General features: G+C 43.2%; 1 protein-coding gene across 1 annotated transcript; it reads right to left on the reverse strand.

Annotated features, from left to right (window-relative positions):
* Positions 1–12347: 12347 nt before the first annotated feature.
* Positions 12348–13887, reverse strand: LOC138368803 (autotransporter adhesin BpaC-like). Its single transcript, XM_069331501.1, has 2 exons — positions 13174–13887; positions 12348–12779 (listed from the first exon to the last, which is right to left on the reverse strand). The coding sequence occupies exons 1-2, from the start codon at positions 13885–13887 to the stop codon at positions 12348–12350; spliced, it is 1146 nt and encodes a 381-aa protein (XP_069187602.1).
* Between the last annotated feature and the right edge of the window lie 2200 nt (positions 13888–16087).

A 16087-nucleotide genomic window follows, 5' to 3' on the forward strand; every position in this document is an offset into this window, starting at 1 on the left:
TTTAAGATAAATCTGAAAAAGAATAGAGTAGCTTAGGCTATTTAAGATAAATCTAAAATAGGATAGAGTAGTTTAGGTTATTTAAGATAAATCTAAAAACAAAGGACAGAGTAGCTTAGACTATTTAAGATAAATCTAAAAAAAAAGGATAGAGTATCTTAACCTATTTAAGATAAATAAAAAAAAATTAGAGTACGTTAGGCAATTTAAGGTAAATCTGAAAAAGAATAGAGTAGCTTAGGCTATTTAAGATAAATCTAAAAAAGGACAGAGTAGCTTAGGCTATTTAAGATAAATCTAAAAAAAAAGGATAGAGTATCTTAACCTATTTAAGATAAATCTAAAAAAAGGACAGAGTTGCTTAGGCTATTTCTACAGGATGTGGGTTAAATTCCGCCGCAAATGCTCCAACGATTTTCTCAATGGTAATGCCTTGGTTTTCTATTCATTCGATATCAGAATTACTTAACTATTATCCGAGCAGAAATACGACTGATGAAATGACTGTGATGTATTTGGATCGCGTATATTCAGTTCAGCTTTTGGGTGGAAGAATTAATCGTCCACAAGCTTCGTCCGTAATGGGTCGCCCATTTTTCAAACTTCTCCCTTTTCCGACCTGCAAGGAAGGAGGTACTCGGAGCGTTTTCAGTCTCCAGTGACATGCGAATACCAAATGAATTACTCAAATGGAATAAACAACCTGGTCCATGGCCTGGAGGAACCCCAAGTAATAAAAGATCTTTTATATGCTGTTCCGCGGCTCATGGATTTATTGCTGCTTTAACCTACCGTATTCTCAAACCGGTTCTACCGTGCATATTATTTTTTTGGGGGGGATCGTTGAACCCTTGGGCTCAATTTTTCTGCATTCACTCGTAATTAACAGACGTAATTCTTATATCTCGCTTAATATATATAAAACCAATGACCTTCACAATAAATGGTAATTTGATATTGACTTTATTATTATCTTATAGGTAGCTTTACTCAACTTTTCAAGATGACGGATGGGTGGTGTGTGAATGTCATAGGCTTTTCAATGTTGGCCTAACTGCCAACCTTTAAACAAATGTAGTCCTATACGGCTATCCCCCCCCCCCAAAGTCCCCCCTGCGATTTTGATAGTCTGAAATCTGGGATTTGGAGAGTTTTGAGCAATGATTTACCGTTTCGGGATATTAGGTTTTCTGATAGACACAGGCAGACAGTGAGAGAGTTGTGAGGGCGTGAGTTATACGTGAGAGTGAGTGAGAGCGCGCCTGAGAGAGCATGAGGGGCGGATTATAGAGCAGAGAGGATTTGAATGGAAAGAAAGAGGGAGGAGGAGTGAACGGAAGAGGGAGGGATGGGGGGGAAGTGGGGAGAAAGGTAGCAGGGTGGCAACCCACTTCTAAGTTATCTAACAAAATTAGTTCCAAAGCGCTCGACACGTAGGAGCTGCAAGTATTATCATCGACCTACACAATCATGTGTAGGTCGGGGCTTCGGTACAGCCTGTCCCCTTCTGTAAGCAACCACTTCCTGCCTACAATAACGAGAAAGAAGCAATTCCTGTATTTGATATCTGGAATGTCACAAAGCTTTAGATATCAGGTGCTCTTGGGGGCTCAGGGCAGCCCCTGAACCATGGGACGGGAGGACCCAGGGCAGCCCTTCACCCGTTGAAGGGGGTCTAGGACTAGCCCCTCGCCATTAGGGGGTAGGGAAGGGATCGCTGCGGGTATCCCCACTCCCCAGAGCATCGGGTGCTGTCCTTAAATGGTGTCCTGCTAACGTCGAAACGCGTCACGGAAATTTAACTATGAAATTCAGCGTCATAATTTCATCACAAAATGTATTACCTGTAGGAAATCCCATTTTACACCCTGTTACCTACCTGAGCCCCGCGTGGAAAATTAAAATTGATGCATCTGATAACTCCCCCTCCCCCCCTCCAAAAAAAAAACATATTTAATATTCATTGTTAATTATCACAGAGAGAATTTTAATTAAAAACAGAAATCAGAAACGTATGACTAGCTTAAAAAATTATAGTTGGAATTAATCTAGGGAGTGAGGGAGATGGATCATTTTGGGCCACACTGAACGTCAAAGGCTTAAACAAAAAAAGGAATTTGTTTTATACAAGACACTTTCTATCAAGCAAGCGCGCTAAACGCACTCATCACGCACTCATCATGCCTCAACACGCACTCATCACATGACGCTTGAACCAAGGGTCTTGTTTTTCCGGCGTCGAAAAAAAAAAAGACGAAAAGCTTATGAACGAAAATCAATTCCTTTCTTCTGTCCAGGAAACTGGTTGTGTCCATGTTGGTTGTGTCCATGTTGGTTGTGTCTATGTTGGTTGTGTCTATGTTGGTTGTGTCCATGTTGGTTGTGTCCATGTTGGTTGTGTCCATGTTGGTAGTGTTCATGTTGAGGGGCTCTGTACTGTCTTGGGGGTGGGGGAGGGGGGGCAGGTCCGTACATTTATTATTATTAACATCTTTATTGACAAAATTAATTACAATTTTGCCTAATCTGAGGATTTTGATAGTCTTATTAAAGTGAGGATAATGCTAGTATTCACTGTCACGCAGGACAGAGGGTCATACACAAGACAATAGGTCTAAACTGTAGGCTGAAGCACATATATATCATGGTTACAATCAATGTTTTAATGCATGGATATGTGAAAACAACTTTCTACTGTGCACTGCCACACAAGGGCAGGGATGGGTTCATAAGTGATGCAGCTTAGAAGTAATATAAATAAAAATAAAAATTGTTCTTCATTCTTTAAAATGGACAAGCAAATTTTGGATAAATTGTTAGGATGTCGTCCAGAACACCTGAGTCAATAAAATAGTTACACAGTTGGTGGTACAAGAGGCCAGGAGGTCTAAAGTCCTTTACGGCTTCACATTCATCAATATAGTGTTCTAGTGAATGCATTAAAGGTTTATCACAGAGTTTACAATCTGAGTATTCTGGTAGTGGCTCAGCCTCACTAACCTGTCAGATGTGTCTATAGCCAAGGCGAATTCGCGCAGTGACTACATCACATTGCCTGGTTCGGTTGCTGTGCTGACCATACAAATACCTATTACTACAAAACTTGTCATAACTATTAATACTGCAGCTTCCAGGTCTCTGGGCATTTCTTAGTTCTTCTAAATCTGAATTAATTTCTTTAATTTGTATGTTTCTAATAACTGCATTAGATAGTCCAAAGTCATAATCAATGTTTTCTTTCCTGCAAGCCTCATTGGCCAATTGATCTACAAAGTCATGTTTTTCAACTCCAACATGGGATGGGATCCACACAAATTTTATACAAGAGTTATTATCATTGACAAAAATTACATTCCATTTAATATTACAAGCTACTTCCGACATACATTGTGATGGGTTATTTAAGGACTGCAGAGCACTTTTAGAGTCACAGAAAATAACTCCACCACCATTGAGCTTAAGGTATTCAGTGGCTAGATAAATGCCCAATACAGGCAGGTAAATCTTCAATCAGTGATGATACTTTTAAATTTACAGGTTAAGGTTACTGCCTGAGACAAGGGTCGACAGAACGAATGTTTTCATGTTAATAGGCTAAAGTTAACCATCAAATTTTATTAAACAGCTTTGCACAGTAATATCTCAAGAACATGATGTATTTGAGAAAATAGTGCACGTGCCTGTGGAATCTAGAGACGCAGGTTCGATCCCATTTTATAGCCTCAATATTCTCATATTTTTAGATAGGCCTGGCATATTGTGGGGGAAGAGGCTCCGTGTGGCCCAAGAGTGGCGCTCTGCCGAAGGATATCTTCCTCTTATAACTCTGACTGAGTATGTGCTCTTGATGAGCTCGTAGGGTCGAGAGTCCGCTCTTAATCCCCCGCCTAACGATCATCAGTAGTTCACTGAAATGACGATTCAGTCGTTATTTAATATTTATATTTATAACTATACATCGAGTTGCATTGACAAATGTATTTAACTCATTCCACTTACTAATGGATGTATTGCTGGAAAAGATACTTCGTATCGTTTTAATTTGTCTCAAATTTCCATTTATATCTATTCGTTCTTGTGTTATTTTGAATATTGCGTCTTTGTCGTTGAATTCCCTTGGAATTTTCTATGTCGTTAACATGTCTGTTGCGGGTCCTCTTCCAGTTTGGGGAGGATATGTTCGCTCAGTCGTGTTGTTGGTGAGAGTGCATGTGTGTTGTACTGGTTGTACTCGAACCTGGAGTTACACTAGAAGAGAATATTTAAGTCAATACCAGCACGTGCACGCACTCACGTGCTCTATGTAATATACTACATACAGAATATAGACTCCTAATCCCTCTCGTGTTGTGGCCCCTGGGATTATCCCAAGCCGTCAAGGGCTTGGTATCCCGGATGAGGGTTTGATGAGTACGTGGCTGTCATACAGATTAGGGCTCTTGTTAGGTCTGACTGGCTGCCACCCGCCTGCTACTGCCACCTGCCTGCCACCGCCACCTGCCTGCCACCGCCACCTGCCTGCCACTGCCACCTGCCTGCCACCGCCATCTGCCTGCCACCGCCACCTGCCTGCCACTGCCACCTGCCTGCCACTGCCACCTGCCTGCCACCGCCATCTGCCTGCCACCGCCACCTGCCTGCCACTGCCACCTGCCTGCCACTGCCACCTGCCTGCCACCGCCATCTGCCTGCCACCGCCACCTGCCTACCACTGCCACCTGCCTGCCACCGCCACCTGCCTGCCACTGCCACCTGCCTGCCACCGCCACCTGCCTGCCACCGCCACCTGCCTGCCACCGCCACCTGCCTGCCACCGCCACCTGCCTGCCACCGCCACCTGCCTGCCACCGCCACCTGCCTGCCACTGCCACCTGCCTGCCACCGCCACCTGCCTGCCACCGCCACCTGCCTGCCACCGCCACCTGCCTGCCACTGCCACCTGCCTGCCACCGCCACCTGCCTGCCACCGCCACCTGCCTGCCACTGCCACCTGCCTGCCACCGCCACCTGCCTGCCACTGCCACCTGCCTGCCACCGCCACCTGCCTGCCACCGCCACCTGCCTGCCACCGCCACCTGCCTGCCACTGCCACCTGCCTGCCACCTGCCTGCCACTGCCACCTGCCTGCCACCGCCACCTGCCTGCCACTGCCACCTGCCTGCCACTGCCACCTGCCTGCCACTGCCACCTGCCTGCCACTGCCACCTGTCTGCCATTGCCACCCGGCTGCCACCTGCCTGCCACCTGTCTGCCACTGCCACCCCCTCTTCACCGAAGCAGGACGAAAGCCTGAAATATATTAGAGAAATATACAAAGCCCAATACAGAATACAACCCCCCAGTTGTATGCCAGTAATTGCTAGCGTCTCCAAGGCTTCCTCCACTTGCAAATATTTTTCAAAGCCTTTTCTTGCTAGACCGGCTTCTCTTGAAACAAATAGGTTCATTTTATTAAGTAAATTGCCCCTTGGATTACCCAAGTAAACTACGGTCATCATTATTCATGACAAGGAACTAACTACCTCCATTACACAAGACTAGCCCCTAATTATTCTCATTATTCTTGATCTGTGAGGGAACACCTGCCCTCATTTATCATGTGTTCTGAGGCGTTTATAATGGCCTGCAGCCGGCCAGTGGGTATGATAGGTGTGTGACTGACAGCGGGTAACAGCTGGGATCTTTCCCAGCACACTGCTCTTTCCGGGGTTCCCCCCCCCGCCCCCCTGGGTCAACAACCATTACCCAGGGAGCCTTTGACCTCTATAATCACCAGAAAGGAAGCACTTGATATTTCTCCCCCTATTACCAACCAGGAACAACCTGACATCCCCCCACCACCACCCAATAACCCCTGACATCTCTCCACCACCCCCAATAACCCCTAACAGCCCCCCACCACCACCCAAAAGCCCCTGACATCCCCCCACCACCACCCAATAACCCCTGACATCCCCCCACCACCACCCAATAACCCCTGACATCCCCCCACCACCACCCAATAACCCCTGACATCTCTCCACCACCCCCAATAACCCCTAACATCCCCCCACCACCACCCAAAAGCCCCTGACATCCCCCCACCACCACCCAATAACCCCTGACATCCCCCACCACCACCCAATAACCCCTGACATCCACCCACTACCACCCAAAAGCCCCTGACATCCCCCCACCACCACCCAAAAGCCCCTGACATCCCCCCCACCACCACCCAAAAGCCCCTGACATCCCCCCACCACCACCCAAAAGCCCCTGAGGGGAAAGATGAAGAAGAAGAGAACAGGGGGAAGAGAAAAGTGTCTGGAGAGAGAAGCAACAATTCCCAGCTGTGTCTTCCCGGTTTAGCCCACTGATCCTTGAGCAATATTACCTTCACAAAATCTTTCTCGCATTGCGTTTTATCGTCAATGGCCTGGTTATCTCATACCACATGTTGCTAACAATAAGAGACTAGTTAATCAGATGTTGATATATATTTCTCTTAGGCACAAAAAAATTGCTTTGCAATAAATCTATTAACTGCTTGCAATATTTACCAGAAAACACACAATAAACATCTACCTGTTTGGTAAAAAATAGGTATTTTTCCCTGAAAAACAGGAAAATACCTGTTTATCAGCCTTTTTTTAATCTTTGAGTGTTAAATCATTAATTAGTTCCTTCAGTGACACACCTATCAACCGACAGACTTCTTCTGTGGCTAAAATATACATACTTTTTACATACATACATTGTATGTATGTATTTTACATACATACATTGTATGTATGTAATTCATACATACAATACATTCATTCATTTAAGGTCCCAGAAATACAGCCGGGTTCGTTCTAGACTGGCAGTGGAGAATTTCGGGTTGGAATCCCGGGCGGGATAGAAATGGTTGGGCATGTTTCCTTTTTACCTAATGGGCCTGTTCACCTAGCAGTAAATAGGTGCCCAGGAGTTAGTGTTTGTGATGTTTCATCCTGGTGGGAGGGTCAGTAATTTGACTCGATATACGCCTAATGTGAATATATACACTGGCTTCCTGTCCCCCGGCACAATGAATGATTATTATTATCATTAATTATCTATCAGAATTTGTATGGTATTTGATTTGTGCATAATGCAGGTGTTAATTATTCAATGTCATTTCCCGCTTTAATTATTAATTCTCGTTCCGTTCTTTATTCTTCATTTATCCACCTAATACATTTGCCATTTAATTCCTTTGATTCATTCAGTCCACTACACTTTGTCCCAATTTCGCTAAATTTAATTGGATCTCCTGTCAAAAGGTCCATTACACCCGTTTGCTGTGAGGTTGAAATGGAAGAATTCTCTTCCATTTCTTTTATTTTCACTGTTTCAAACAAATATGGAAGCTTCTGAGCTGAAATGTGTGATCATGTTTTTCAGCGTCCATCCTGTGTACGTACTTGCCATTTTCAGTGTACATTTATTCAGACGACCATGTATGCTGCTGGAGGGGGTGGTTGAGTACTTGGCGCTTTGGGGGGTGAGAGAGGTGGGGGTGGTATGTGGGAGGGAGGGGTGGAGAGTCCCAGTGGATTGAGGGAGGGGTGGAGAGTCCCAGTGGTTTGAGGGAGGGGTGGAGAGTCCCAGTGGTTTGAGGGAGGGGTGGAGAATCCCAGTGGTTTGAGGGAGGGGTGGAGAGTCCCAGTGGTTTGAAGGAGGGGTGGAGAGTCCCAGTGGTTTGAGGGAGGGGTGGAGAGTCCCAGTGTTTGAGGGAGGGGTGGAGAGTCCCAGTGGTTTGAGGGAGGGGTGGAGAGTCCCAGTAGCCGAGGGCGAATGCTAGCGATAAAAACTCCAAAGATTTTTTCCAAAGTTGCACTTGTCTGGAATAACTTTGGATATTCCAGATGAGACATAATGCATTTCCAAAAGTTAGCTCACACAGCATGGAAAATAAATTATTGTTGGGGTGGGTGGGGGCATTTTTTCCTCCAAGGCTGTGCTTCCAACTTCTATCATAGTCCTTGCGTTTTTTTTTTTGTTCCTAGAACTCTGTAGGTCATTTTTTTCTTTTTCATGTTTGATTTTTTCTTTTTTACTTTTTAATATATCTGTTTTAATGTATCTTTCAGACTTGATGTTGCTGCATCACTTCATATAAGGTAGGTGCTATAAGTATAGTTGTGGGAGGTATTACTAGTAATATTTTGTCAGGGGTTTCTGCTTCTCATCTGGAAATGTATATCAGAGTAGTTAAAAGATGGAATGCATTAGGCAGTGATGTGGTGGAGGCTGACTCCATACACAGGTTCAAATGTAGAAATGATACAGCCCAATAGGCTCAGGAATCTTTACAACCAATTGATTAACAGTTGAGAGGCGGGACCAAAGAGCCAGAGCTCAACCCCCACAAGAACAACTAGGTGAGTACAACTAGGTGAGTGTTACCACACTGTTGTTTTACGTTTTTACAACTTTTTTACATTACAATTTCGTAAAAAGGACGTTGCTGTTACTTGGGGTGTGTGTGTGTGTGGGTGTATTTGCAAGTCAGCTTTGCTTAATATTCCCAATCAATTTCATGTTAGACACGTGTCGAGATGCTGCCTAATTGTTGTTGTGTTTCCTACTATTGGACTGGTAATTTTGAGTGTTTTGGCTGTCGAGTCAGTTCATGCTGCAAATCAACCGAGAAGGAAAATGACAGGAAATTATCGGGAGACAGCAGTGGGAGGTAGATAAGTGGTTCATTCATTTGATAACATGAAATGATGCTTATTAGCCGCTCTGGTGGTATTCAGCATAAACAGTTTGGTATATACGGAGCTGTGACAAAGGATATCTACCGCATGTGGAACGCCCACATGAGGCTACGTATTTATGAGAAAGAATATACAAATAGTTTTTTTTTTATTATTATTTTCTACCACAGACGTGGCCACACATTTACAATGCTAAGCAGCATATATACATTTTCTTCTGTCCTCAATGAACAGGGTGAGAGATTTGTCAAACATACAGTTCAGGGATTTATTGAACAATCAACCACAGAAGGTGATTGTAGTGCTTTTAAAATGCTAGGCTAAGCTACATACGTAATTACATAGATACACAAATTTATGTATGCTACATAAAGTGTTCGATGTGTGTCTTACATAGTGTCATTAATAGTGCAAGCACCGAACATAAAAAAATAGTCATTATATATTTAAATGTAGGTAACATAATGTACATCCTTCATTTTTTTAAGTCGTTGTATATGTTTACCACTCCTTCAGAGTTTATTTTATAGTTTCAAAATATGTCGCTTGTAACGTTATAAGCAATCTCAAAAGTTTAGTTTGAGGTATGTTAAAAGTATTTCTCATAAGCAATGTATTCATAGTTTGTGATGCTTATTTTACCTGTGAAATCCTTATCGTCGCTAAATTTGCTTCAATTTGACAGCAGATCTCGGCAAATATGGTAACCAAAGTTTACCTCTACCAGATCGCCGTTTGAAACCCGATGGTTCAAATGGTTAAGAATAGTGTCTTCACTCCATCCCCTTTATCCCAGTTCTTATCCTGTCTAAATATGCCTTCCATGTGATATATATAGTCATTCTTGCTTTGCATTTTTTGGTCGTGGTCGTGAGGTCTCTGAGAGGCCCACGTCTTTCAGTGGGTCACAAAATATATGATGGAAACACAAATATATGATGGTTGTGGGAGCCGGTGGCTGAGCGGACAGAACACTGGGCGCGTGATCCTGTGGTCCCGGATTCGATCCCGGACGCCGGGAATGAACGGACGCCGTTCATTCAAAATTGGGGGACCTGGGTGCAAAACTGTTGGTGAATCGTTTTCTGGGGAAAACATAATGTAGAATAAACTAACATGTTTCAGTACCTGCCCTAAGGTCTTTATCCGAACATGAAAAATAATTGAAAACACAACACATGATAATATAAATGTAGCAAGTTTTTTGTTTTGTTTCAATTTTAAAATTGCAAAGTTCTGCACAATATAATTGTTTTTAGTTCATATATCTTTATTATTCTTTGTTAATTTTTTACATAATTTTTTCTAATATGGGAAGTGGTGTTATAGTTAAGAAATCTCTTAATAGCATGTGTTAAGCTGTTCTCTTTTTTTTAGCATTTTTTTATCTGTTCAAACTTCTTACTGTAAAGCGAGTAGAGGGTGAAAGTTGTTCATCTGGCGTTCATGCAGTACGTAACGAAATCATGTGATAAGATAAGAACATGCTGGCACTATAAATCCAGTAAGTAACGAGATAATAATATATACATAAAATCTGTGTGAATAATTAGAATGGCTGTACCAATTTTTGTATTAATGGTACTATTGGAAATTGCTTGTAACCGCCTTCACTTAATACACAGAGAGTAATCACACTAAACATGATGTATCAATGAAAAGACCCGGAAGAGCCCTCCATTCACCTGGGGCCAAATTCACGAAGCTATTACGCAAAGACTTACGAACCTGCACATCTTTTCTCTATCTTTGGCGGCTTTGTTTACAACTATTAAACAGTTAATGAGCTCCGAAGCACCAGGAGGTAGTTTATAACAATAACAACAGTTGATTGGCAAATTTTCATGCTTGTAAACTGTTTAATAAATGTAACCAAAGCCGTCAAAGATTGATGAAAGAGGACACGTTCGTAAGTACCTGCGTAACTGCTTCGTGAATCTGTCCCCTGGGCTGTATGGGTCTTGAACCTTTGACCCCACGCGTGTGAGCCCGAAGCTCTTTTATACCGTAGGAACCGTCATGAGGCTTCCCTCGTATGTTCAGTAGAACTCCAGGTTGTAATCCTTTTGACCATGTCGTGGCCTGATTGTCTAGGGCGTGTGCTTGGGACTACCCACCGCATAGCTTCAAATCCTCATGACCGCTCCTACAGATTTACTACCACTTTGCATACGTTAAGGACATAGCCATAATTTGCATCCAAGATGATAAAAATATGAAGCCATTATTGTATATATATATATATATATATATATATATATATATATATATATATATATATATATATATATATATATATATATATATATTTATATATATCCATGCATATATATTATATACATGTATATATATTTTCTGTATAATATATAATTTGATTCCAAAGTATATGTGCTTTTGAGTCAAATTTTCGATGAGGAATTTTGAGAAAAACTTTTATGAAGTCTCTTTCATGTCCACAGCTTTTCTTTCATAATTTTAAAATTATATGAAATATAATTATATGAATTACATGATTTTATATGAAATATATATAAAATTATATATACTTTTTTTTTGTTTGCCGTGATTGATTTCTCCGAAGGCCATGTTTGGAGGTTGTAATTAATTGATTACGCTGTAAATGCTCAACTGTCAGTGAAGGAGTTTTTACAGCGAGTTTACCAACAACTGAAATTGAGTTAATTGATCGATAATTACTAGGAAGAGCGCCATTTTCTGGTTCAAAAATTGGCGCGACATTTCCCTGTGTCTAGTAACTAATTAAAACTAATTGGCTGCATTTATTAATTTTGTGCAAACTTTGACATTTCCTGATTCAGAACCAAAATTTTGTTATAGTTTATCATTGATTTTTTTCTGAAAGTAACGGGACAAATTACCAGCAACACATTCAGCATATTAGAGCTCTGGACTGATTTAAGCGTAGGATAGACATATGAATGAGCTCCAGTGAATGTAAATAGGAGCTGAATTCTATAGACATGTAACAAATATAATTATTCTATTGCACTACTACGAGGATTGCCAACATGTCCTGCATAATCTATAATTTTTTTATTCAAACTGCATTTATGATTACATATTAGAGTTTTCACAATTACACAATTTTAGGATAGAACAAGTGGTGATGATTATAAAGTTACGATAGATGAAGTGGTGAAGATTATAACATTAGGATAGACTTAAGTGGTGATGGTGTATCTTAACTTTATATTAAATATGTGATGAATATAAAGTTAGGATAGTCCAAGAGGAGATGGGTATAAAGTTAGGATAGTCCAAGAGGTGATGAATATAAAGTTAGCATAGTCCAAGAGGTGATGGATATAAAGTTAGGATACACCGAGTGGCGATGAATATCACATATTGAACAAGTTGTGTTGACAAAGTGTTCACACATTTTCGTAAGTTCGGTTCAAGTTTGCCATTTCACATACGTTTGCTGAACCGGAGAACACGGAAACACACTGGACATTACAGCCCAAGAGAGAAGATGAAGATGGTAAATAAAGTTGCCGTAGAAGTCTTGGAACGTCTTTAAGTACATAAAGACTACTAGGATTCAGTCTTCTCCCGAACACATAATTGTAAGTTTTAAAAACGTTTTAACGTTTTGTTAAAACGTTATAGTAACGTTGTGTGTTTTCTGTGTGTAAAGGAAAATGGGTTTAAAACTCGCTGAGTCGGGGAGAAGCCGATTGTGTTGGGAGGTGGCAGAAGGAAGAGAGCACCAGCAAGAGCTCTAGCTTGAGCACCAGCAGCAAGAGCTTCAGCTTGAGCACCAGCAGCAAGAGCTCCAGCTTGAGCACCAGGAGCAAGAGCTTCAGCTTGAGCACCAGCAAGAGCTCCAGCTTGAGCACCAGGAGCAAGAGCTTCAACTTGAGCACCAGCAGCAAGAGCTTCAACTTGAGCACCAGCAGCAAGAGCTCCAGCTTGGGCACCAGCAGCAAGAGCTTCACCTTGAGCACCAGGAGCAAGAGCTTCAGCTTGAGTACCAGGAGCAAGAGCTCCACCTTGAGCACCAGCAGCAAGTGAAAGCCAATGAAAATGTTTTTTCTTAGGTCGTGGAAACACAAAAATGCGTAAAACAATAATTTTTAAAATTATTAAGGTAGTGAGTGCCGCTCAGGCCGGACGTGTCCTCCCCCAGGCCGGACGTGTCCTTCCCCAGGCCGGACGTGTCCTCCCCCAGGCCGGACGTGTCCTTCCCCAGGCCGGACGTGTCCTCCCCCAGGCCGGACGTGTCCTTCCCCAGGCCGGACGTGTCCTTCCCCAGGCTGGACGTGTCCTTCCCCAGGCCGGACGTGTCCTTCCCCAGGCCGGACGTGCCTTCCCCAGGCCGGACGTGTCCTCCCCCAGGCCGGACATGTTCTCCCCAAGGCCGGACGTGTTCTCCCCCAGGCCGGACATGTCCTCCCCCAGGCCGGACGTGTCCTTCCCCAGGCCGGACGTGTCCTCCCTCAGGCCGGACGTGTCCTCCCCCAGGCCGGATGTAGTCCTCCCCCAGGCCGGACGCGTCCTCCCCCAGGCCGGACGTGTTCTCCCCCAGGCCGGACGTGTCCTCCCCCAGGCCGGACGTGTCCTCCCTCAGGCCGGACGTGTCCTCCCCCAGGCCGGACGTGTCCTCCCCCAGGCCGGACGTGTTCTCCCCCAGGCCGGACGTGTCCTCCCCCAGGCCGGACGTGTCCTCCCTCAGGCCGGACGTGCCCTTCCCCAGGCCGGATGTGCCCTTCCCCAGGCCGGACGTGCCCTTCCCCAGGCCGGACGTGTCCTCCCCCAGGCCGGACGTGTCCTCCCCTAGGCCGGACGTGTCCTCCCCCAGGCCGGACATGTCCTTCCCCAGGCCGGACGTGTCCTCCCCCAGGCCGGACGTGTCCTCCCCTAGGCCGGACGTGTCCTCCCCCAGGCCGGACATGTCCTTCCCCAGGCCGGACGTGTCCTCCCCCAGGCCGGACGTGTCCTCCCCCAGGCCGGACATGTCCTCCCCCAGGCCGGACATGTCCTTCCCCAGGCCGGACGTGTCCTCCCCCAGGCCGGACGTGTCCTCCCCCAGGCCGGACATGTCCTTCCCCAGGCCGGACGTGTCCTCCCCCAGGCCGGACGTGTCCTCCCCCAGCTCAGCGTACTTAGCGTCCTCTAACCCAGCATCACTAAGTTCCTTCATATAAATGTATCTTGGTGTTTGAGCGAGTTTTGAAGGTCAAACCTGCTGGTGTTTACCTCCAGCGACACGAGGCCCTCAGCGAGGCACTCAAAGAAGGCACTTTAGCAGGATAAGTGCCTCAGAGGGGGAAATAGTGCGGGCTCTGGGACCGAGGACTCACTTAGATACTACATGCAGTATTCAGGTAATTAAGTGCGGTGTGTATACAGGTAGTTAGTTTAGTTATATAAATAGATTGACGAATGCAATCTGTATTAGTTTAAATGGTTGTGGTTGATTTGTGCAGGGGTAATTCTCTATCAGTAGTTCAGAGAATGTTTTCATATAATATTTTTTTTACATTGTTTATGATGGCATATGCTGCCTGGGTAACAGCTTCTTCCCCGAAACAACCTACCCTGGCTTTGCGCCCTGGAAAGGGGGGTACCTGCTACATGGGTAACAGCTTCTCCCCCGTATCAACCTACCCTGGCTTTGCGCCCTGGAGAGGCCACTCCAGACCGACAACCAGAGCGTAACTCCATAGTCTCCTGAGACTGATGGATGCCTACTACTACTACTATGCTTGAAAAACGTATACTGTTTGTTTATGGAGCAATTATAGGCAGGCGATGAGTCACAATAACGTGGCTGAAGAAATGATGAACAAAGCACTCACCAGAGGACGAGGAGATGACGTCGTTTCGGTCCGTCCTGGACCATTCTCAAAGACTCACGACTTGATAATGGTTCTAGACGGACCGAAATGTCGTCATCTCCTCATCTTGTGAGTTGTGGGTTGATCATCAAGCTATTATAGCTTAAAATTATTATTTCAGATTCATTTGTTTGGTTTCGTTGAAGTGATCAAATACGTTTCTATAATTGACGAAGTTTAATTACCGTTAAGAATTGAAAGCAAAAGTTTTGTGTTCAGAACACAATAAAAATAGTACACAAAAACTTGAAATTAAGGAAAATGCTAAAAGTCGATTGTAGTGGCTGTTGCTCTGTCCATTGTGGGGAAATTACATAAATTACATAAAAAAGTCGAGTGGAAACGAATTGGGAAGTGCATGAGGCTTTTTTTTATGGCTATTCCTGCCGGGCCCTTAGCCTCTGGCTGGTCCACCAAGCGTTGCTTGTTTCTGTTTTACTTGGGCGGAGTATGAGTATTTATGACTCGTTTGGTCGCTTCAGTAAGATTTTGTTCCATGTGTTTAACAACTTCTGCTCTGTTGAATCTAAGTTGAAATCCTAATGGGTTTGTAGCTGTACTGTGTTAGATAATGTTCCATGAGGCTTCAAACTCTAAAATGATATATTGAAATCAGGATTTTTCTGCCTAAAAATGCTGTCACAAAAACCCTTAACAATATTACTTCTAATAATATAATTCACTTTGTAACTACTTTCCAATGATTTTTTTTTAATTTATTTATATTGTTTTATATTTCCTTCCACCTCTTATTACAACAAAATTGTATTGATAATTCCCAAGTTCTGTCGCATCTTCATGTGCTTTTAGTTTGTGAATTCATAATTAGATAAAAGATAATTATTAGTCCTTTTTCTTTTAAATAAAGCTTCAAATGTAACTATTACTACAATAACTTATTTTCTGTGCTACTGAATATATATATATATATATATATATATATATATATATATATATATATATATATATATATATATATATATATATATATATATATATATATATATATATATATATATATATAATTATTTTATTTAAAAATAAAATATATAATTATTTTTCCACCATTATATAAATAAAATGGTGGAAATTATCACTTAAGGACTTTTAATAATTTGTATTTTTTACCTAATTCATAAATTATAAGCACACCTTTCATAATAAATTTGTGCCATTGTTCTTGAAATTGAAACATAATTTGGAGGAGTCATCATATAGACTCAAGTAATTACAGGATACAAAACCCTTGAGACATGTGTAGAATACAGGTAATCTCTGCAAGACACACACAATCACTGCCAAGCTTCGGTAATCCTGGGATGGCGGCGGTGTTGGAGATTGTTGTAGCGGTGGTGGGGATTGTGGTGGTGTTCAGGCTGGTATTACTGTTGGTGGTGGTCGGGTTTAGTTAAGTTTTAGTGGGGTTGAGGAGGTTGGTGGTGCTGCAGGTTGTAGTGGGGGAGGTTGGTGGTGCTGCAGGTTGTAGTGGGGAGGTTGGTGGTG

The sequence above is a fragment of the Procambarus clarkii genome, chromosome 26 (assembly GCF_040958095.1).
Source record: "Procambarus clarkii isolate CNS0578487 chromosome 26, FALCON_Pclarkii_2.0, whole genome shotgun sequence".
Lineage (NCBI taxonomy): Eukaryota > Metazoa > Arthropoda > Malacostraca > Decapoda > Cambaridae > Procambarus > Procambarus clarkii.

Bases quoted from the DNA above. Each gene is read 5' to 3' on its own strand.
- LOC138368803 (XM_069331501.1), bottom strand. From the start codon at position 13,887: ATGAAGGAACTTAGTGATGCTGGGTTAGAGGACGCTAAGTACGCTGAG. The intron at 12,780-13,173 runs GTCCGGCCTGGG...CCACGACCTAAG, and splicing joins TCCGGCCTGAGGGAGGACAC to AAAAAACATTTTCATTGGCT.